Source organism: Hydractinia symbiolongicarpus, chromosome 1 (assembly GCF_029227915.1).
Source record: "Hydractinia symbiolongicarpus strain clone_291-10 chromosome 1, HSymV2.1, whole genome shotgun sequence".
Lineage (NCBI taxonomy): Eukaryota > Metazoa > Cnidaria > Hydrozoa > Anthoathecata > Hydractiniidae > Hydractinia > Hydractinia symbiolongicarpus.
In genome coordinates this window covers 23,465,437-23,489,001 of record NC_079875.1, presented here as the reverse complement: position 1 = coordinate 23,489,001, position 23,565 = coordinate 23,465,437, and the positions used below count along the sequence as shown (strand labels likewise).

At 31.3% G+C, this 23,565-nt stretch overlaps 2 protein-coding genes across 5 annotated transcripts in view; one reads left to right on the top strand and one right to left on the bottom strand.

Moving 5' to 3' along the window:
• Positions 1–14,481, top strand: part of LOC130647246 (uncharacterized) — a 53,487-nt gene extending 39,006 nt beyond the window's left edge. Inside the window, exons 3-29 of one of the 2 annotated variants that reach the window (XM_057453034.1) lie at positions 1,702–1,810; positions 1,883–2,033; positions 2,305–2,503; positions 4,143–4,199; positions 4,277–4,306; positions 4,387–4,419; positions 4,957–5,019; positions 5,093–5,126; positions 5,966–6,990; positions 7,064–7,108; positions 7,179–7,237; positions 7,436–7,457; positions 7,896–7,916; positions 8,742–8,786; positions 8,856–8,912; positions 9,034–9,138; positions 9,298–9,745; positions 10,446–11,621; positions 12,047–12,109; positions 12,340–12,402; positions 12,489–12,575; positions 12,677–12,709; positions 13,076–13,114; positions 13,303–13,347; positions 13,697–13,729; positions 13,836–13,934; positions 14,085–14,481. In XM_057453034.1, the coding sequence (XP_057309017.1) occupies positions 1,702–1,810; positions 1,883–2,033; positions 2,305–2,503; positions 4,143–4,199; positions 4,277–4,306; positions 4,387–4,419; positions 4,957–5,019; positions 5,093–5,126; positions 5,966–6,990; positions 7,064–7,108; positions 7,179–7,237; positions 7,436–7,457; positions 7,896–7,916; positions 8,742–8,786; positions 8,856–8,912; positions 9,034–9,138; positions 9,298–9,745; positions 10,446–11,621; positions 12,047–12,109; positions 12,340–12,402; positions 12,489–12,575; positions 12,677–12,709; positions 13,076–13,114; positions 13,303–13,347; positions 13,697–13,729; positions 13,836–13,934; positions 14,085–14,230 (4,287 nt within the window). In that variant the 3' untranslated portion in view covers positions 14,231–14,481. Of the gene's footprint in view, positions 1–1,701; positions 1,811–1,882; positions 2,034–2,304; positions 2,504–4,142; positions 4,200–4,276; positions 4,307–4,386; positions 4,420–4,956; positions 5,020–5,092; positions 5,127–5,965; positions 6,991–7,063; positions 7,109–7,178; positions 7,238–7,435; positions 7,458–7,895; positions 7,917–8,741; positions 8,787–8,855; positions 8,913–9,033; positions 9,139–9,297; positions 9,746–10,445; positions 11,622–12,046; positions 12,110–12,339; positions 12,403–12,488; positions 12,576–12,676; positions 12,710–13,075; positions 13,115–13,302; positions 13,348–13,696; positions 13,730–13,835; positions 13,935–14,084 lie in introns of those variants that run through there. The other variant, XM_057453042.1, reaches the window with a different exon arrangement.
• Positions 14,482–20,395: 5,914 nt separating this feature from the next.
• Positions 20,396–23,344, bottom strand: LOC130647234 (uncharacterized). 3 transcript variants are annotated; one of them, XR_008982825.1, is made up of 3 exons: positions 23,042–23,344; positions 22,528–22,741; positions 20,396–22,456 (listed from the first exon to the last, which is right to left on the bottom strand). XR_008982825.1 is itself a non-coding variant. In XM_057453021.1 (3 exons), the coding sequence occupies exons 2-3, from the start codon at positions 22,335–22,337 to the stop codon at positions 21,907–21,909; spliced, it is 348 nt and encodes a 115-aa protein (XP_057309004.1). In that variant the 5' UTR covers positions 22,338–22,741; positions 23,042–23,329; the 3' UTR covers positions 20,396–21,906. The 3 variants fall into 3 exon arrangements, 1 of the variants encoding a protein (XP_057309004.1); XR_008982828.1 differs by having other exon boundaries at positions 20,396–21,584; positions 21,653–22,741; positions 23,042–23,322; XM_057453021.1 differs by having other exon boundaries at positions 20,396–21,969; positions 22,053–22,741; positions 23,042–23,329.
• Positions 23,345–23,565: the final 221 nt, after the last annotated feature.

The window sequence follows — 23,565 nt, the reverse complement described above, 5'->3', positions numbered from 1 at the left end:
AACTTATTCCTTATGTGCGTGAACAATCGAGCTCCTAAATAAAACTGTAGCGAGTAATATTATTCAAAGAAATCACATGGAAATAAAAACGCAAAAAATGGAGCGCTGTTTTTAATTCTTCAATTACGCAGTCTACAAAAGAGGTAATGAATAAAAGATATTTATGTAGAAATGAGACATGAGATCCTAAAACTTGTGTACATTTAAGCGGTACTGTATATGTTATTACAATAATAAAACATTATTTTAAGGTGGCAGTAATCCTTTTAAAAATCGGATTTTTTTTACATAATTGGTTACGTAAGGTTATTTTCAGACTTTATATATCCAATTTTTTCTGTTATAACACACTTGTCACGATTTTATGGCTATAATACTATTATCTTTCAACAAAAATATTTAGCCTTAAAAATTCCTCTTTAAAATAAAATTCATGAATAATTAATTAGTTTTGCCGAGTATAGTTTAAGTCTACGTGGTTGTGAAATTGTACAGAAAGAAATGATGTAATTATTAAAGAGAAACGTTAATAACAACAAAGATGGCGCATTATGAAGAAATTTAAGACGATCTTCATTATGCTACATTGCACAAGCTGTAACTTTCAATAGCATGTTCGTTTTACTTTAAAATTTTCAGACATGCTTGGTGAATCATGCAGCCATGATACGGTGTGCGGAAATCTTTTTATTCGCGATATTTTTCTTTTAACAGCGTTTGATGCAGCAGGGGATGCTAACAAAAAATCTTTTGAAAAAAGATTAAAGGCTATTGTTAAAAAAATAAGAATGAACAAAAAAAATCCGCACACCGTTTTAACAGGGTTAACCCAAGGTTCATTTAAAAACAGAAGTTGATGAAAAATAACGAGATTGTAAAAAGTTTTTCTTGTTTTTGATACATTTTTAAAAAGAAATTTCTGCTGACTCAGCAATTTTAGTGTTAAGTTAAAATCATTTTCTTATGTATTAAGGCCTATATTTCTAGGAAATAGTAAAATAAAATGGTATAAATAAAACACTGAGTAAATAATTCAGCTATTTGGACAGCTAAAAAAGGGTTACTGCCACCTCAAAGGTTACCTCCCGCAAAAAATTAAGTTAAGCTCATATGAAAGATCTTTGAAAGTTCTCTAGAAATCCTTTTATTTTTTTGAAAAATCTTTATCCGTTTCTGAGATATTTGTCTTAAAAGTTGTGCTAATTATGCAAAATTATGATGCCATGAGTATGAATTGAGCATAATTATGATAACTAAATGTTAAAATTTATGTAAAAATGTTCAAAACGCGTCAAAGTGAATGGCTAGGAAACATTTTTAACTCTCTATGGCTTGTCATCATGCATAATTAGTAAATCTTCTTAGTCCAAATTCTAAAGAACCAATCAAGAATTTTTAAAAAAATATTCAAATTCCTAGACAGCCTTTCAAGTACTTGTATATGCCGTTACCTTTATTTTTCGCGGGAGGTAACCTTTAAATAATTTTAGGTAACATAAAATTTATTCAAATTTTTGTAAAATTTAAATTTAATTTAGTAAAATTATTTTTTTACTATATGAAAGGAATTTTATTTGTGATTCTTTAGAGTACATCTACGTTTCTTGAAAAAAATAAAAAAGTGACCTGGCTGCCAAAGGGTGAAATTCTACTTTTCATTTACTTCAATTTTTATTTGTTCATTTTTGTATTTATTTTTAGAGACGACAGAATAAGCGTGAGACAGACCCACGTTCTATTGCAAAGTATTATTGCAAACAAAAAGCAGATCAAAGTGGTTTCCAGAAATTATTCATCAATGACAACATAGGTATACGTCTATTATGCTTCCAAATAGGGTGTGAACTGTTTTACATTATTATGATACAACTTTTTTTATAAGGTTTTGGAGTGTTTGCTACAAAAACATTTCAACATGGTGAATTTCTTCTTGAGTATGCTGGAAATTGTATTAGTAAAGTTGAGGGTGAAAAATTGCAATCTACATATCCTGATGAAGCTGGTTCCTTTTTATTTTTTTATAATAACAGTTGGTAAGCAAATTGTACATATATGTTGTGATTATTTTAATATCCACAGCAGTTACTTGCGTAAAGATTGTTGGAAAGAAACTTTATTTACGAATTTTGTAAAGAGCACAGGATAATTTTTTGCAAATAAATGCCGGCAAAAAATATTTTCTTTTGAGAAAAATGGAAAATTTGATTTTCATAAAATATTCAGGAAAATTGTCACAAAAGTCAGTTGTGAAATTTGAAAAGTACTCTAGGTAATATACTGCAATTTTAAGATTATTTATAATAGCATCGATGCAACTGAGAACACACAGTTTGGGAAATACGTTAATGACAGCAAAAATGCCAAAAACTGTTGCATGAAACCGATATATGATGATAATGGGCATTTGCATCTTTGCCTGTTTGTTTTGTGTGACAAAGTCATATCTATTGGAGAAGAGTTGAGATATTCGTATGGAGATATGAAAGAACTTTTTTGGAGAAAAGTGAGTATCTTTGTCACTTTTTTGTTATTTCTTTTTAGTTAGATTTTATAGTTGTGATGAATCAGGCTTCTCATTTTAAAAATAGGTGCTTATGTGATCAATCACATACGCCAGTTCACCAAGTTATGCGATGCAATTGTCCTCTAAAAAGGCATTCCTGGAATGCCTTTTAAAGGACATCAACTTCCATTAAGGATACGGTAACCCCCTTAGACACATTCTCAGTATATTTAAAATATCTTCTCTGCTTGCTTTATTAACTGTAACAAATATATATATATATATATTCTGAAAGCCAAATAAATTATCTCTAGAATGATGATAAAATATTTCCATAAAAAAATCCAAGAAGGAAAAATTATTTACAAAAATTCACCTTTCTAGTATATTTTACCAAACACTCCCTTCAGTAAAATTTTTGTTTCTTGAAAAACATATGGTTGCAAAGATCTTATTCAGCTCTAAATAACTTTGCTTTTTTTACTCAAAACAAAACGTGGTTCAAAAAATATAGCATATTTTGTTTTACAACAGCTGTTTTATGACTGATCAATTTTTAAGTATATGATGGATCAATACCTCGATATTTTCTCACTTTTGCGCTAAAAAAAGCAAAGTTTTGTAGCCAAATAAATTGTCGCAACAAACTTATTTTCGTAGAATTTCGACAAAATGGAGGGGAGTGTTCAACAAAACTATGTACTGTTATGTTGGAAAATTTTATTTCGAGAAAATGCAATTCAAAAATTTTGCACTGCAAAAATCATGCTAAAGGAATGTTATGTTTGTGAATAATTAATAAGTCATGAATATTTTATTAAACATAGAGGTAAAGTGTTTTTGCAGAACCTAGTTATTACCCTAGTTACCCCTTACTTATCATACAGGTTAAATATATTAGAGGAATTTTAAAACTCCTTAATTATCATACAGATTAAATATATTTGAGGAATTTTAACTTTGAGCACACACAGATTTTTTCTCATTTTGTAACTTTTAGGCGACTTCAACTTCATTAGTTGTTCTACAGGCTCGACAGACTCTAATTTTCACGAAAACAAAAAAATAATATCGGCTAAAACTTTTTTTAACAGAAAATCTGTTACATATTCGTTTTTAGCGAAGAATTTTATTATTTCTGCAAGAAGAATGCAGTTATTTACGTAATTTGATAGTTAAATTTCTTTAGAAATTGACAATGTCTTATAAACATGTGTGACAATTTAAGCGATTTTAAAACAATTTGAACCGAAACGAATTTAACGTAGATGAAACGAATTAATTCTTATTTTTGTGAAAAACTAATGGGAAATGAATACAAAATGATTTGGAAATGATTACGAAATGAATTTCAAATCAACCAAGCGAGTTAAAACGGTTACAAACGATTTTTTTGAATTTTTTTATTTTTTAACCGCTGTTGTTAGTGTGTATTTCTTTATTTTTGTTGTTGTTCCAACCATACATTCTCAATAAAATTATTTTTATTTTGCCAACCGACTGTAAGTTACTATCGATTTCTCCCGTAGAACATTGGAGTCGCCTTAACAATAATTATTTTTGATTCTTTTTTGAAAAATACAAAAAAATATTCTAAATTTTTTTTGAGAACTTCAACTGTTACTTCTATTATGTTTAGAACAAGGAGACTGCTTCACCATATTTTGCAAATATTGATGTTGTTACCAAGCAGGGAGTAAGTTTTTTTGTAATATATACATTTTTCTTTTTCTTCACTAGAGTAACTGCTATTTTTCTTTTCTTTCTTTTCAGTTTGTTTTATGCAATCCTGGGAATGTAATTGTGAGTATCCAATCATAGATTTTGAACTTTTTGTTCAAAAAATTCTTGTGTTTATAATAAAACCTTTTTTGTGATTTTAGAATAACCAAAAAAAGCAGATTTATTCTGAACATGTAAGCCATCTACATTTTTAAGGCAAAATGTTTTTGTATCAATATTGTAATCTTTCATGATGTCCACGTTTTGGTTCCTGTTATTAGCCATACTAAAAAGTTAATTTTGAAGAAAAGCTTTCACGATATTAGCTCTAATTACTGTACAAGTCATTTTGAAATAATTTTAAGTTATAATCAGTTATATATCCACAATTTTCATTTTCTCTTTTTCATTTAAATATTTTATGTTGTGTAGTTTTTAAGATTGGAATTCTGATATGTGTCAAAATGACTTAATTTTATCCAATTTTTGAAAATGATTTGTTTAACCAATATGTTATCGATTTCAATTTTTTTGTATTTAATAACAAGAGTTAAACTGTAGCACAATATTTATGTTTTTACCATACAACAAAAAATATGTTGCTTATAAAGCAATCTTTTGCTCCTCCATATAGACGAAACATGCACAAAGATAATTTTTGAGAATCACTCCCATAAATAAAACAAAATTATTTCTACTGTACAGTAATTTTTTGCTAATATTGCACTTAGGATGATGAATTCATTTCTGGTAGTGCAACAACAGAGGAAGATGTCAAGGAATGTCTGGACAAGGTAAGATATATACTTTAATTATGTTGTTTTTAACGTTACATGTATCTTAAAAATATTGAATTATTTTTATTAGATTCATGATTGCATTCTTCAAACAGAAGTGATAGGTTTGTAATGTGTGAAAATTTCTCAATTACGTAACACCCTTTCCCATGCTATCTCTAAAAATGTGTTTGTTTCGGGTAAAATGGCTGGGTGAAGTGTTATAAGTACAAAAAGTTTATGAATTATAAATACACATTGTATGCCAAATCCATATAATTTGAAATAATCAGTGTAAATATTTTAATTCACACTCTTTATCTAATTAAATTCTGATTTGGTTTGTTTGTTATGTTATTAGGTTTATAGGTTGATTTATTAGGTTTGTTATTTTCACGTGTCATGCAGATTTTCACATGCTTTACGCAGAATGTCAAAAATATGACAATATGATACTGATTTTTTTTATGTAAAAAATATTATCGCCTACCTAGCTGTTAAGATATTTTAATGTGTCGGTTACAGAAAACAGACATATTTTTATGGATGGTCTCACTTTAAGTGCCTAATTCCAGTAATTATAACATTATTTTCCTAATTTGCTTACACTTATCTATTTTATGCTGTACTATAGGTTCTGGGTTCTGTAGATACTGTTTTGACTGATTTAATTCAAATAGAACTTATGCAGGATAAATTTATTTAGGAGGGTCCATCTGGAAAATTAATCTCATTCTTCTTTGGGATGTTATGAAAAAGGTTAAACAAAGATATTACAACTTGGTTAAGAAAGGAAAATCCAGAAGCAATATTAAATTTGTAACTAAATAGTTTAGAAACATGAACTGAACAAAATATAAGTTTCTGAATAATTTGAGTAGCATACACCCTGAACTGCAATATATATGTATTATACACATGTTATTTACTTTTGAATACTCCTTACCTGATCTATTTGTTTTAGATAATGGGGAAAATGACGAAGAAAAATGTGATCAAGTAGTTGTTTGGAAAAAAGACGGAAGTATTGAACTAAAATCTGACACCTGTGTAAAAGATAAAGATGATGTGAATGCAAAGTTTATTGATGTTGTTGATGTATATGAACCCAAGAATAACGATCCTGTTCGTTTATATAGTAAAAACGTAGGCAATGGAAAAGATTCAGTTGCTATCAATGGTCAGAATGTTGATTTGTGTGAAAAATTAGAGGAGGAAGTAGAGGAAAATATTAAATGCAAAGGTTTTAATGGTGGTTATCAGACAAATGGTGCTACTGTTTACATGCAATTAGAAAATATGGGAGGGGAGAAATATTGTGTTCATAAACTCCAACTTAAAGAAAATGTTGAAAACACATCTATCATACAGGATATGGAAATAGTTGGTGAAAATAAAGAACAAGTTGCTGCTGAAATCATTACAGATATTGTCAGTGTTATAGATAGAAGTGTCACTAATGACAAGGTTCTTGATTTTGTTGATGTATGTGAACCCAAGGGCAATAATTCTGATAGTTTACACAATCAAAGTGTAGGTGAAGGCAAAGATGCAGTTTTGGTCAATCGTGTTGCTGGTAGTGTGAGTTATAAGGTGGATAATCCTACTGTTTATACACAAGTAGAATCAAACGAAGGGGACAGATATTGTGGTGATGAACCTCTACATGGACAGAATGTTGAGGAAACGAATATTGCTGGTATACAGGATATGAAAATAGGTTGTGAAAATAAAGAACAAGTTGCTGAGATCATTGCAGATGTTGTCAGTGTCCAAGGTCGAAATTACAAGAGTGCAGATGTGGTTGCATCAGGTGTAAATACGTACAAGAACAGTACTTACCAATCAAAAAAAAAGATTCAGGAAAATATTGGCAGTGGTGTAAATAAAAAGAATGTCATTGGTGGAGATAAATTTGCAGACTACTACAAGGACATAGATTTTGCCAAGCTGGATTGTAGTGACGATGATGTAAAAATTACTTATCCGGTATGTATGCAATTCATGATTCCGTTTAAAGTATAATTTTTAATTGTATTGATGATAAATATTTATGTTTCAGGAAATTGAAATTGTCCCTGATTTCAGCAGTTCTGACAGCGAAACAGTAAGTATTGAAGGTCCAGTAATTCCACTAATAATACTTAAAAATTTTAAACTTTCTATTCATTTTTTAGTGTTCCATTTTGAATGGTAGTAATGAAGAAACAACTTTTCCATTAAAAATTAATTTTAGGTAATTATTGTTTTCAAATATTACAAAAAGTGATAAAATATTACAAACGAAACTATGAAAAATTGGTGTTTTTATGGTGTCATTCACATGAGATTTGCTGTAAACGACGTAAACAATGCTTTTTTAGTCGAAATTAAAGTAACTTATTTAGTTCTTTAAAGATAATTTTGTTGTAATATTTCTATGTTTATTTTTTAGAAATGACAAAACTGAAACACTGGTATGTTAGAATTCTCCCATATACATTTTTGTTATAATGAAGAAGAACTATTTTGTTCATCACTAACATACTGCTAGGCAGCGAGTGGGATTCGAACTCCGGACCCTAGAGTTGGGAGCCAAAGACAAAACCACTACACCACACTACGGCAATATGTTAGATAGTTTATCGGGATGGTGCATATACATAGGTGAATCTTTATTGCGATATAATAAAGATTTACCTATGTACATTTTTATTTTTGAAGATTTTGAATTGTGAGGAGGAGATATAGATAGCACCTGATTTAATATAAGAAATGCTTAGACTATTACCGTTATAATTATGCTATAAAGACATTGCACAATTTTTTTATTGGAATACAGTGTAGTTGGAGTCCACTAGAAAGTTGTACGGTATGATAATTATAGTAATAAATTGATGCTATTTTATTTTTAGACAAAAGTATTGGAGAAGTTCGTATGTATTCCATCATTACTCATATATTTTTTACATTGCAGCATTTCTAATTTAAATTTAATACAAATGCCGGTATATTTTCAGCAAATGTTAGTTCAGGTTAATAAAATTTTCATGTTTTTTTTTGCTGCTAAAATATACTGTCATCGATTTACCTAAATGTTGAAAATTATGAATTGTTGAAGTGAAAAAATGAAAAATTAACTTCATGGTAAAATTACCTGACAGTTAATTTTGGTTTACAAAGGTTACATTGTGATGCACTGGTTATAATTAGAGAAAATTATAGGAAATTCTTCATTTATTCAGAAAATCATTAAATTTAAAAGATTAGATTTTATAAAACCAAATCTTTTTTTGTGCTCAGTAACTTTTCCATTTAACGCCAATTGAATGGTTTATTGGTTGAAAACTTATTTTTGTAGAACTTTTGTTGAAAATCATGAAATATTGACATTTTGTTAGAATTTAATTTCTCGGATTTGACCCAAACTTGCTTAATTTGCCTTGTGCATTGAAGGCATGTAATTTCAATTTTTTTGTTTTTATTTTTTTTAAAAATTTATTTTAAAAGTACTTGTTTTGTCAGTTGTCTGATGTTTATGACTTGGTAATAAAGCATGCACCACCAAATGATTACTTAATTTAAGCAATATGTAGTGTAGTTCCAGCATTCATGCCAAAGTAAGAAGAATGTTAATTCTGGGAGTCCAATTTTCTCATCTCCTGCATTTATAAGGTCAAAGTCCAAAATCAATTCCATTAGGTCCTACGGTCAATAGTAATAATTAAATACACCTAATAGTTACTCTTTATTAATGTTAGATGAAAGTTGATCTTGAAGAAATAGAAACTCTAGCATCGACAAAGGTATTGTATGTTTGTAATAACTTTTCATACATCCTTGCATAGCTTTTTTTATATCTGGAAATTTTGCAGGTGTGTCAAGTTGCTGAACATACGCAGACCATTAGGGAAGTCAGCTGTTGTGAACAAGTGAGTTTTGTGATGATGCTTATTTAATTTACAATGATTTGTTCAGCCCTTTTGAACTACCAACAAGTTGCTTCCTAATTTATTATTTTTAATTATCAATAGTATTATTTAACACAAACAGGTTTCAGTGAAAAATGATTCTGGTTTGGAGATTGATGAGGATTTAGACATTGTGAATACTGATAGTGAACAGGAAACAATTGAAGCCGAGTCTAAAAAACTGCAGGTACTATTATCGATGCATTTTAAGATTGTGTAAACTTATATACTACTGACTGATTAATACTTTCCAATGCTATTTTATTTAAATTTAGGATTATTGATGCAAGGCTTTATGTTTTGTGTTATGTAGCAATTCTAGAATCATCTTATCTTTTTATTTCAGAAAAAAAGTCCTTACAAAAAACCGTATAGAATGTGCATTTATTGTTCTATAATGTCTTCAAAATTGAGCAGACACATTAAAAAATGTCATAAGGAAAATGAAAGAGTGAAAAATGCACTAAAGATGACTAAGGTGAAGCAAATTGAGGAATGGAAAAAAATTAAAAGGGAAGGAATTTTAATGTACAACAAGTTGCAAGCTACCACAGAAAATCCTATTTTCCAAGGAGAACGTCAAAGAAAGAAATACTTGGAATTGCAACGTTGTAATTTATGCTCTGCTTTTATCTCTAAGCGTTTCTTTGCCAGCCACAAAAGAACGTGCATGAGAAGACAAGATGCTGTCCCAACAGGCTTGCCATTGTCACTGGACTTCCTTCCAATGTCACTCCAAATGTCGGATCAATTCAAGGAAGTCATTTTGGCCAAGCTTAGAGATGATCCCGTAGGTAAGTTATCATTTTTATATTTACGTTACGAGCTTTTTTCCATACTTGTTCATAGTTTAGCAATTGATTTGTAGGACAGCTTTATGGTGATAACATCCCTGTTCTTCACATTTGTTACCAATTCATGAAATTTTCATTGTTCTTTATTAAATTATTACGAATAACTACAGTAATCAAAAATAATAAAAAATTGCAAAGGAAACTTCTGGGATTTAAGGAGTTAAAAAATACTTGTACTATTCATTAAAAGTCCTTATGTATTTCATAGAAATCCTTAATTCATTCAAATAATTATTTAATAAACATAATCATGTTACATCCTGGATATGATCAAGTGTAACATTTTTTTGTTGTTTTTTATGAGCGAAATAGTAAAAAAAGTGTTCAATTAAAGTTGTAGTTTAATTTAAAAAAAATATATGAATTGATCTTTTAGATTATTGACCTAATTCATAAAATTATGTTTTCAAAAGGTTTTAAGTTTATTTCGTTAAAATAAATACTCACAAATGTTTGACAGAAAAAAAATGTAGGTTTATTTAATTTGTATTCACGCCCCCAAAGGTTTAAGAACATCTATTTCAATGTACAACCTTCCACTGTACATTAAAATTGATGCAAATAATGTTTTTTTTAATTTTCTAAACCTTTAAACACAAAATAAATATTTGAAAATTTAATTTGCCTTGTTTAATAATAGGAAATATATGTCGCAAAGATGAAATGATATTACGAATTGGAATGAAGTTGTTTGCAAAGCTTGTAGTCAAAAAAGAAAAAGCAGCCACCGTGAATAAATCTGTTAGGGGTCATATGCGAGTGTTAGGTAGCCTGTACCAATCTTTTAAGAGGATGAATGGCGTTTGTCATGATCATGGTAATTTGTTAGATATGTTTGTGCGAAAGAATTTTACGTGTTTTACTGATGCCATTGACGCTGTTACTTTGAATGTTGATCGTAGTCTTAAGCCAGGACTACGCCAGAATGTTTTTTACATCATCAACAAAAGTGTAAAAATATTGTATGCTCATCAATATATGTTAGCTAACGAAGAGGAGGCCAGTGAAATCGAAAAATTTATGGTATGCTATAAAGCCAACGAGGATTGCATGGTTTCCTCTGCACGATACGAGCTTGAAAAAAAAAGGCTAGTTAAAATAAGAAAACCATGTCAGTTGCCTTTGGAAAGCGACATTGAGAAAATACATCAACATATTCTCAAGAGAATGGGTGAACTACTGTGTGTTTTTGAGTTATGGACTGCTCACTCTTTTGTTGAACTGAGGAACTTAGTACTCACACGACTAACATTATTGAATGGGCGCCGTGGTGGGGAAACAAGTCGCCTCCTAGTAAAAGATTGGTTAGAAGCAGAAAGCGATAATTGGATTGATCAACAACGTCTTCAGAGTTTGAATGAAGCTGACAAACTATTAGTGAGTTCACTAAAAATAACCTACATGACGGGTAAAGGAAATCATCATTTGGTGTCTGTTTTATTTCCAAACGACACTACTTCTGCTATGAAAAGGTTAGTTGATCCAAAATTTAGAATCAAGGCTGGTATCGATAAAAATAATGATTTTGTGTTTGCCAGCACACAGCTGTCATCTTTAAATGTGTCTGGCTGGCATGCATTGAAAGAAGTCTGTAAGAAACTAGAACTTACCAATGTGGAAATTATAAATGCAACCACTAATAGACACCGCGTCAGCACTTTATATGCTGCGTTGGACCTGCCACAACAGGAAAGACAACTGTTCTACGCCCATATGGGTCATTCTGAAAGCATGAATAAAGATATTTATCAAGCCCCATTAGCTTTAATGGGAGTCACAAAGATTGGAAAACAATTAATAAATCTCCATGCAAGCGGTATGTATTTATTTGTTAGGGAGGAGCCTTTCTGTATGGAATAAAATTGTGGAAGTGGCACGCATTCTAGGTAACAACTTTATCATAGATCATGAGTGGTAAATTTAATTTTTTTCTTGTTTATTGAGATTTAGGAAACCAGGATATAATGGAAGACTTGCCGGGTTATGTTTTATTAAACCTTTTTTTATAAATTTTTGTCGTTTTAACCACTGTATTTCATTTATTTGTTTAATTTTTTCTTATAATGTATTAACAAATGTTCAAATCAGCTAATATTATTTCACGATTATTATGATCGAAATAATACGTGTTCCAAATTTGATTTCATTAAAAAATTATTAAAAGATTGCAGATGAGCAAAATGTAGAATGACTTTTCATGATTAGCAAGTCTTTCAGTGTTTATAACTTGATTGTTTATAGATAACGGTCATATTGAAGAAACTGATAAAAGTTTAAAAACATTTAAAGACAAAACTCATACAGGTATGTTTGCTTTTTCTAATGTTGTCTGGTGCAAATAGAGAAAATTTCTGTTAGTTACAAAACTCGTTATTTTGTTCTTTTTATTAGTCATTGTTTTTGATGAAATTTTTTCAAAGCAATGTGTGATCCAAAACCTAAAGATCTTCCCCATCATTGTTTTATATTGTTTGGAAAATTACCTTAAAGCTGCTCAATGGACTACATAGCAGACTAATACTTTCTTTCTTTAGAAGACAAGAAATTGGCAACTAACTATGCAGTGACAAGTACTCCCGTAAGAACATCAGCTGAAGGTTAATACTTCACTGTAGTTTATTGATTCAATCCTTTGGGCCTCAGTGACTTGCAAAGTGTTTGTTTTTTTTGGTTTTTTATTCAGCGACAAAGACAAAAAGATCAGTGGGGAAAAGAGTGATGATGCTGTCGAGCAGTTCATCGGATGAAGAAGCTATTGAATCAAAAAATGGTTAGTTTTAAATTTAATTTAAAACAACGTCTGATTTATAATACCAACCATGACCTTGTTTTAGATATACGATGGTTTTTTTGTTTTGTTTTTGTTTTTAGTACCAGTTGAAGCTAGGAAGTATCCTTTGCGTGGTGAGTGGTTTGAGTTTTGATTTTTTTGTCAAACAATATTTATTCAACCTGTCCTACTCTGCGTTGTGGGAAATGTTTATTTATAGAACATTGAATTTGAAAACCAGACCTTATTTGTTTTAAATCTCACATAGGTCAATTAAAAATCATATGAAATATAAGTTGTTTTTATAGTCCTCTATGCAAAATATATTACTTAACGTTTTTGCGGAAAATTGTCTAGTATCACTAATATTAAACGTAATATTTTTACAAATTACATGTACTTAACTTTTTTTCACTTACTTAAAAGTAATTGCGAGTTCACCGAAATAAAAATGTATTTTTTGTTGACCATTTGATTGTACATTTGACTTTGAATTATAGGCAGATCAAAAAAAAGAAAAAAGTACGTTAAAATTACTGGTGAGTATCCTTTCAAGAGTCTTTCTGTTTTAATTATTTATTTTAGTTTTCTCAATAACACTTAGACAGTTATGAAAATTATTTATATACCGAGAAATATCAACCTGGATTGTTTAAAATTTATGGGATGTACAAGTATCTTTTGCAAAAGATGTATTTCATGTTTATGAATATCCATTTCTATCTAGATGCCCAAATTAGAGATGATTCATGTGATCCTACTTCCTATGAAGGTAAGTGATGTAAAAAATTAAGTTTAAAGAAACCTTTGTAGGTTGCTTCGTGTGCAAATTAGATTTTAAAGAATTTGGCGTCTTCCCCAATCTTAAATTCTCTCAGAAATTCAACTTTCCAATGATCCTGGAGATTAAATATGTTGAAAAATGCTTAGATCTTTCAAGTGTCATTAACTTTACTGATTTTTGAGTTGCCATAGTATAAAAACGCTGCTATATATAAGTTATAAAGGACAATATTTTTTCTGTTAAAGCAATAATAGTTTGAATGGTCGTCTTGCTAACCAAGAGTTATAATTTCCAGGAATTTTCTAGTTTAAAAAACAACCAGATTTTATTCCAATAGATAAAGAAGAGAATGAGAGATTGAAATGCAAACGTAAGTTGAACACTTTTATCGCTTCTTCATATATATAGGTTTAGTTAAACCACTTTTTTAGGTTTGATATTAACAAAACTTATCTTATTGTTGCTTTTATACTTAGCTGTCAAATCCAGTGTCAAGTGGACTCCGGAATTAAATAAAGTGTTCTTCGAAAAATTTGGTTGTTACGTGCGTCGCACCAATGATCGACCATTTCCAGGTATCAAATAATTTAGCTTTTGTTCGATGGTTTTTAAGTATAGGTAAATAGATTGTTTGAACAATCACTTGCAAATGAGGCATAGTTGCTTAAAGCAACTATTTTGTGTCTTTTGTGCGAGTATACTCAATCATTCTTGCATTATTTTAGGTCGACTGGAAATGGAAAATTTTGCAAAAAGTTACTTTGGATCAGCCAATTTTGCCTTCGCTGTGCGAACAAAAATAAACAACGAGCGGAAAAAGTTCGATGACATAAAGAATAAAAGGTTGAAAGAAATTGGACTAACTAGTTAATCATGCAGTTATTTTTGCTTTACTAATTTTTTGTTTGGATATACTGACTTTAGCTAACTTGTGAAGTTGTCGCTTTGAATTACCTAATTTCTAGTCATTTTGGTGTCTATTTACATTCCTGCGTTCTGTACATGTATTACGCACAAATGAGTTAGTGTGGATTTTTTTCCTTTTTTTTAAAGGTATGAATCGATCCATTTATTCTTTGCAATTTATTTGTAATTTTATGTTCAGAAAGAAAAATTAGTCCACATTTTGCTTTTTTTATTTCTCCTTGGTTCAAACCTGTGAAATGACTATGTGTCATCCTATAGGAAATGTTTTGCGCCAATACACTAATAATTACCGTCGGGTAGACCTTTTGTACCTTCTCACGGTCACGTTATACGCAAGTGATTTTGCTGTTTCACCAATCTTCGGAGTAACAGGTGTCTCAAGTGTAAATCCACTTCCGAACAAACTGGACAGAAATTAATAAATTGATTAAACGTAGATTGGTCAACTTTTACATTATTTGCTCAAAAATATGAAGTGAAAATACATAATAGTTTTAGAAACAGCGAAAAGCTCACATTTTAAACGACTGCTTCAAGAATATTTTTTCCGACATGAACGGAACAGGTAATTAAGGCATGATTGGGTATAAATCATAAGCCATTCTTTTCGTTTACCGAAATTTTATGATCCTGCAAGTGGAAAATTGTCTTAGAGTAAAGAGTTGTTTTAATGTCTTTTCCGTTTCTTGAGATCGATCAAAGAAGGGTAAACTTCGTTAGTTCGCACAAATATTGACATCTGGTTAGAGTAAAACAAAAAACCTTATTTATTTCCATCATTTGATTAGAGAAGTACTATTTCAGAATTTTTTCTTAACATCTTCTAAAATGACCTAGTTAGCATTTCTAATCAGTTTATTTTCAGTTCTTCTCAGTTATAAGAAGATAAAATATAATTTGTATTTTAGCTGTATTGTAGAAAAATAATTTACCAAAGTCAAGGTGAAAACCCTGCATTTTCCTTATCTTAATCAGAAATTTTATGATTTCATTCTTTTAATTTCTTCAGATTCTAAGATTACGGAGTTTAATACCGCGCAGGTCTGCCCACTAGAAAAGCGCTTGTAGGAAAAAAAATTTAAAACGCCGGCAGAGCGTAAGGCATAAGGAAAACATGAATTAGTGACCTTTTGCTTTGTATTTTTACTCTATAAATACTGCGATAAATTGATTTATTAATTATTTAAAATACTCAGTACTCACATAAGAGCTTGTCCAGAAGAAACAAGGTTCAAGATCGAAACATGCTAAAATTGCTTTAAGCTGTAGCTGCACCAATGTTACAAATGAAAAAACTTTATTTATGGCAGCTAGTTACATCACAAGTTTTCATTATTGTCTTAAAAATACCGCAATGCGTAAAAAGGGAAAGTAACAACAATTGTCAAGTCTTACCTAGCTATCTTGCTATAATGGGTTAGGAGATGAAACGCAATAATAAGAAACAAGTTGGAATGATTTTTTATTGTTATAGCATAGCTAGCACGAGAGATTTATTTAGCACTTTGCATTTCAAAAGTAATGTACACATAATTGTGCAATAAGGATTTATTATATATTCAATGCTGAAGCTTAAAAAATATATATATATATTTGTAAATCATGTCCGTAACGGAGAATAAAGGTACGTAAAACATGTTATAGTGTTCCCTAATTCCCGAATGTGTATAAATAACTTTTTAATTATTTGTGCACTCAAAAAAAAATTTATATTTTTTTGTCCTAAAGGAAGATTGGGGAGACACGTCCCCCGAATCTCACTATTGTACTTTGAAAAATTAAAGGGGACACAAAAAATGTGGCTATCGCCGAAACCCCATAAAACATACCATAGCTGTGTCAGCATCCCAAATAGGTCTCGAATATTAAAATTGTTTTGAGCAAAAAAGCTTTGTTCATGAAATATGAGGTGTCACCTTATTATACATTTCGAGCGGGGTCCCCCTAACGTGGAATAAAGAAGTATATATATATATATATATATATATATATATATATATATATATATATATATATATATATATATATATATATATATATATATATATATATATATATATATATATATATATATATATATATATATATATATATATATATATATATATATATATATATATATATATATATATATATATATATATATATGAATGTCACTTGTTTTTTTAAAAAAAATTCTCATCAGCGTATAGTTGTTTGATTGTTAGCGGTCTATGCTAGTTGTATTTGCCTGGTGCCTGTTGATAATTTTTTCCTAAATTCTGATGTTTTTACATTTTAGATCCATTGCTTACTTCAACACCAACTTCTTCACTGATTGGAAGCTCACAAGAACGACATAAGTTGAAACAAGATATCGATCAGGCATTTGAAGCTTCTCTTGCCGGTGACAAGGTGACAGGTGAGGCTCCTGAAGCGGCATATGAAACAAATTGGAACAATGAATTGATTGCATTGATGGAAATTAGAAGAGCGCGATTGGAGGAAGAACCAAGTCTCAGTGATCCTCATGCCACAGTTTCTGTCAGACATTGCTCGCTTGGTACTAAAGTAAGGATTTTCTGCAGTGATGCTTTATTCCATCAAGTTTATGATTGGGTTGGTTCCTTATCTCCTGAACCAGAATTTTTTTATCTTAAAGATTATCGAGGGGTTACAATCAGTCCAGATTACAAAATTTCTTCTGGTTTATATAATATGCTTACAGTTACATATTATTGGTAAAATAATAAATCATGCTTTCATTCAATGTAATATGTTTACATTTGAAATTTGCAAAAGTTCCATGAAATATTTTCTACTTGCTTCTGTGAGTGATAAAGAAATTGTTGAGTCATTTTTAGATTTTGTGACTACAAAAGAAGCAGACTTAATCAGACAATTCAGTAAAGGCGAATTTAATGATACACAAGCTATTGTGGACATTTTATGTGACTATGGAGTGTTCGCCCAACCTAAAAAGGAAAATATAATGACATTAGTACTTAAAGCAAGGAAGGTGGCATTGTTGAGAATGCCATCGTCTTTCTTTAATTTATTGATAGATGGTATGGGCATATTTTGGAGGAAACTTTCAGATCAGGTGATTACTGCTTTATACAATCTAACGATACCCACTCCTGAAAACATCATCAAGAGCATAACTTCTTGTGAGACGAACCAACATGAGCAAAAAATAACCACTTGGTTACACAGGTATATCAGAAGTTCATCCAAACCAGAATTGTTGTCATTGTTAACATTTGTTACTGGATGTAGAAGTTTTAGACCTGATTTATCAATCAAATTGGATTATGTTAACCAACCACCAGATCATCTCAGACCTAGATCGATGACATGTTTCAAGATTCTGTATTTGCCACGGCAATATAATTCATTTTCACAGTTGCGAGAAAATTTATTGTTTTATATGAACTGTAATTCTATTTGGAATTTAGATGGTTAATGTTCTAGTGACACATTGACACTGTTACAGTCATTTTGTCAACATATATACAAAAGTTTGGTATACTGTATAACGTTATAAAGTTTGTACATTCTGATTTTATTTAGCACGTACATAATTTGGGCATATTTTTAACTAGTACATTTTGCTATCCAGTTAAAATGATATAAAAAGCTTGCTTAGTCCCTGTGCATTTTATAACATTTGTTTTAAAATTTTGTTTTATATCTCTTGTTTAAATTTGTTTCAAATTTTTGTTTTTGTTTCATTTTATAGAATTTGTTTTGAAACTTCGTTGATAGTTTTGTTTTTTAATTTTGGTAAAAAGCTAACCTTCTATCATGTTACAGTTTATTGATTATTATTGCGTTAATCAGTACTACAACCCTTCTGATTTTGAAACTTTGATAGCTCTCATTTTGCAATTTCTGCACAAATTCTTATGATTTATAAACAGTGTTGTAGGCAATGGAGTGCATAATCAATCAAAAGTTTTACAAATTTTGTTCTTTTTCTTTACTATAAAGACAAGTTTTTCTTGACAATACACCCTTTATTTTTAATATTTTTTTTATTAACACGGTTGCCAATAAATACTTCAGCAATTTATTGCAACTTAATCTACCGAAAAAGGTTATAAATATTGGCGATACACCCCTGTACCCTCTCATGAGCACTTTTTCATATTTCGTTATCTGAAGTTGTAATAAGAACAGAGGCTGGAAATCCTTTAAATATAAGAACAGCGAGCTCTTGGTCAATTTCACTGGTCCTTTAATAAAAAGTCTATATACAGATTGTCTTTTCTTTTTAGTTTTTTTTCAATTATTTTCATTGGAAGAGACTTTACATCGAAATTCTTCTTGTCGTTTTCTCAAGTTTTGTCCCTTTGATTTCCCCTTAAAAGCAAAAACAAGAATGATATTAACTACCCTTCATATGTTTTCTAACTCCTCTATAAGTACAAAAAACAACCCCTTCGCTTCTTTAGCCGAATTGGAAAAATCAATTCCCTCTTCGATCATGACAATGCGTGCAAAGTCAATCATCGGCTCGGTGCATCCAAAAAGAGGCGACTCTTCTGAATAAGCCGCTGCCAAGGTTAAATCTGAATCGTCCAATAAGAACTTGCACTCTTGGCCTTGGGTATTCTGCGGAGAAAAATACAAAACATCTGGTCGTCCGGCAGGCGATTCAGCATTTATTGTTTTTCGAACACGGTGACTATTCCATAACTTCAATGCATGATCTAGGTCGGTTTGCAACACGCCCATAAAACAAAACCTTAAACAATCAATATGATATGACAGGCTTGGATCAAAGATTGTATTGTCGCATAAATCCTTGAAAAAGTTAATCCACTAGTTACATCTTGTTCTTCTGAAAATTGACCACCAACACTCGATTCGTTGATTTCTTGTTGACGGGCCGTAACGAAAACTTGCATATCCACAATTTATGTCTCCGTGATTTCGTCTGAAAAACCGTTGCATTCCTCCAATTATTACGTTTTCAGATCCTTGGTCTGCGCGGATACAACGGGGTACTAGCTGGAATTGTTCGACTGTATTACAGAAGTAGGATGATACGATTTTAGGGTTGTTATTTGTTGGACCTACAGCTAACCACAAGATCTTTCTGCTGTAACCATCAATGGCGCCATGGATAGCAAAACCAAACGGTTTAAGCTTATCGTAACCTTACAGGTGCCACAAAAAATTCGGTCCTTTGGATGTGTACTTACGGCGTGAAAAGCGATGGTTTGTTCTCCTTTCGACGCCTACTGGATCTAATGCCTTGAGTGCAAAACGGATTGATTCTCTATCGTAGATTCGTAGATCGTAGATTTTGATGCATCAAGCGGTATCCAAATTCAGAGCTAGATCCATTGAGTGCCTCTTTCACTGCTAATATCATAGCATTGCAGGGCAAATGATTTTTTCTTCTGCAAAGATTTAGCTTTCGAAGAATGCGATGTAGTTGACGTAGTGACAACACTTCTCTAAACTTTGATCTAAGAAGCTGTATTATTTCAAAATACGAGTAACCTGCATTGAAATATCCTTTTATAATATTGTCCCTCACATTACGTGAAGATTCCATATACTAAAAAATAGGTTTGGAGAGTTAGCTACCAGATGGATGGCTGCCTACAAAGGACACTTGGAAAGCAAAATCAACAACTTACTTTGGTAATGTTTGTTGCCTTCGTATTCCTATCACCATATTTGAAACATTGTTTATAAATAAAACATTTGACATCATGTGCCGTTTTGGCGGGAAATTTTAATGGACATTGAAATTGCGAGTTTTCAAATAGCATTGCAAATTCCATTTGTTAACTAGCATTTTATGTTCGATGAGCATTATTAAGTCGCACTTGATGTGAATTACTGTCTAGAATTCAACGTAGCACTATTTTTTTCTTTCGAGTTGTTGTGTTGTGTCTGTTGATAACACTAGTATTCCTGTTAACATTGCAATTCATAGATGTCACATATGGGCCACGGTATGATTGTAACTGTTACAAAATTTTCTCTATTTTAGTAATACAGCAAACCAAAGAGCAGTTTAATGTATCTTCACGGTAATGCGTTTACGTAGAATATGCTCGTCTGACAATGAGTTCAGTCTTGCTGCTCGTAACCAATCCAAGAGCTATTGAAAAAAAAACTTCAATCTCATCCAAAAAAAAGGTCTGAAGCTCCTATCAAAATGATTAAAAACAACTCAAATTTGCAGGTTACAATTTTAACGTCTGAGTAACATTGTCAAAAAAACACCTCGACTCTTTCAAAAATATTCCCACGTGGTTCAATAATGGTAGCTCACAAAACAGCAAAGAATTTACAACAATTAATGATACGTGCTGATGCCTGCACTACGAGATCATATAATCTCCATGACGATCCCGGATATACTTCAAAAAAACAAGGCATTGGCTCCACAAGCAATTGGAAACATCGTTTAATCCTACAAGGTATTTACGTCATACACAAAAGCCTAAATGGTTTTTATGATTTGCGACGCACAAAACGCGTACAAATACATTCAATAAACAACATTACTACATCGAACTGTTTTCAGTACTCCTCTCCTCCTTGTTTTACGGTTTCACTCTTTATTTTAGTTCTGTTAGCAATTGTATCATATTGGTAAGCAGAGATAAACACGACAGTCTGTAATAGTTCAGGTAAACGGCAATTATGTCCTTATGTGTTGTATCTTTTGTTGTTGGAAGTTCGAGAATTAAAGTTTTTTTCAAATTTAATTTGTTTTTACTATTATTGGTTTCCAAATAGTTACTATGTCACAAATGGTCAATTGCAACGTCACAGATTTAAACTTCGTACCTAAACTCTCTGAGTACTTGGAAGTCATCTAAATGACGTTTCAGGCCAAAATTGGTATTTGTTTTCGACACAATTTGGCACAGTTAACACAAAAAGTATGCGTTTCGATCGCGCGACTTTCAACCATGAATGATAGGCTGTATTTTTTGTTAGCGGAAATTGTAGAATTGGGTCGCACTGTCGATCTAGTTTGTTTTAAGTGCATTCGTCAATATTTCGAATAACTAAGAATTTCGTTTATCTACCATTATTTTTTAAACAATTCAAAGTTGCTGTGGTTTACCAATTGTTTCGATGAAGGATGACGAGGAAGAGAAAAGTTAATTTTGTTTTGCAAACATTGTTACTTTTTTATTTGCATTATTATGAGGGTGTAGGCGTTATGTGTTTTGCTGTGATTACTGTCGCCAATTCCAGTTTCGTGCTTTACGAACTCGAGACAATGCCAGGACCAATTGTGTCTCTGTCGATGGCTCAGGTAATATGTGAGAGTGTTTGTTCTATTAAATAGAAATTGTAAGAATCAAAGTGCCTAGGAAGTGATAGCGCGTTAAAGTAAGTTACCAACCTTGACATTTTAGAGCAGTTTAGCAATAGGTAGGTATAATTGAATAACAATATGTTCTGTGGCTGTAATGTACTGGGTACACGTAGATTGTTGTTCTTGCGGTTTCTAAAGCAATGATGGCTAATTGCGCATTGATTATTTAACCTAAGACGCATGTATTTTCAATACAGATGTGAAATATATTGCAAGTTATTACTTGTAAAACGTTTCCCACCCTTGACGCCATTCATAAGAGAACCTTTCTGATCTCGTTTTTACGCTAACATGACTTCCGAACCGACGAAATATGCTTGACTGTTTCTAGAGCTATCGATCACCTAAAAAAGACAGAATAGAAATGAAAATGTTTAATTGTACGTGTTCCAGTAAAGGCGAAATTACTGTACGTTGAAGTACATGCCTCAATTTCGGGTTCTGTGTCGCGGATAGGAAATTCATCATAGTTGTGAAATCTGTTGTACGGTGGGAAGATGCTTTGAATAATGGTATTAGGATCCTCTCTAATTATGCTTAAAATCCTTTCGCCGCTGACTTTGTAGGTAGTCGGCATTTTCGTATGCTCAAAAATACGTTTTATTTCATTTATAAAATAAATAAAACAGCAAAACGAGTCATCGAACTTTGGACTGTGATTAATGGTAAACTTTGATGTGTATCTCCCAGAAAGATAATAACAAGATTCCATGGTAGAACATCAAAGGTTGTTTGTAGTTATCGGCGAGTAGTGTGGTTGGTGTTGCGACCAAGACGTCAAAGTTGTCTTCTTTGGTAAATATTATTATGGTTTTTACCAAATGTGATTTTCTGTTTCAAAAAAAGTAAATAAATAATGAGTACAAGCACTCATTATTAAAAAGAAGTAAAATTGTTTGCACCTGTTCTTGCGTTTCCACAAAGTAAAATTTTGCGATTTAAGGTAGATTCGCCATGAACAGTTGGCTCAACGGTACTATCTTGAGATCGGTTAGAGTCTATCATTACTTTGAAAATCAGAAAGGCTGTGTTCGCTATCGTCATCAATGAAGCTTGAATCCATGGATGCAGATTAATAGTGTATCCAAGGATTGGTATGTGCACATTTTATTGAATCTAATTAGAAAATGGTTGTAAAAGAGATTTATTGTGTACTTTTATGTCAAAAAGTCGACATCGTGGTGTATATTGGGAGACTTGACGAGTGTATTTTTTGCGTCGTTTACGCTTTTAAAGAGAAAATGGAAATGATGTGGACAGTGGGTTGTTGCGCTATGTTTTTGTGTACTGTGGCGCACTTTCGCATGGAAAAATATCGTTTGAAAAACTGTATAAATGGAATTGAAAATAAGTGAAATAAGATTGATTGTGAGATAAAAAAACAGCAAGTTGTAATGATAGAACTAGTCTACTGACCTATTTGTTTTGAAATTGTAGAGATCTAGACATCTATATTCAGTGCAAGATCTCCCCTTATTACAATGATATTTTGCAGAATCACGGTAATTATATAAAACACCTACTGACAGGTACGTAGCGCTATAAAACATAGAAAGAAAAAATAAATAAATACATATAAAATTATAAATAAGAGCAGACAACCACCCATGCGCCAGTACTTGTGAACCTGGCAGTAGCTGGGCATAAATCCACGAAGACCCGAAAAAGAAATTTCAAACCCCCTTGCAAAGCTTCTTATAACAATAACTGTGGTTAACATCAGGATCGGTAACCCTGCAGATAAAGTGAGCAAACTTGGCCTACCTACTGAACTGAGGTTAAAAGATGGGCTGTCACACCCAAAGACAAGACAGATTGTCAAACCCCCTTGCTTAGCTTCTTTTAATTACTCTGTAAGAGAGTGGAGAGTGAGCAAACTTCTGGCTGCTGGTGAAAATAACAGCCGTTGGTAATAAAACCGCTAGGAAAAGAAATCCTCC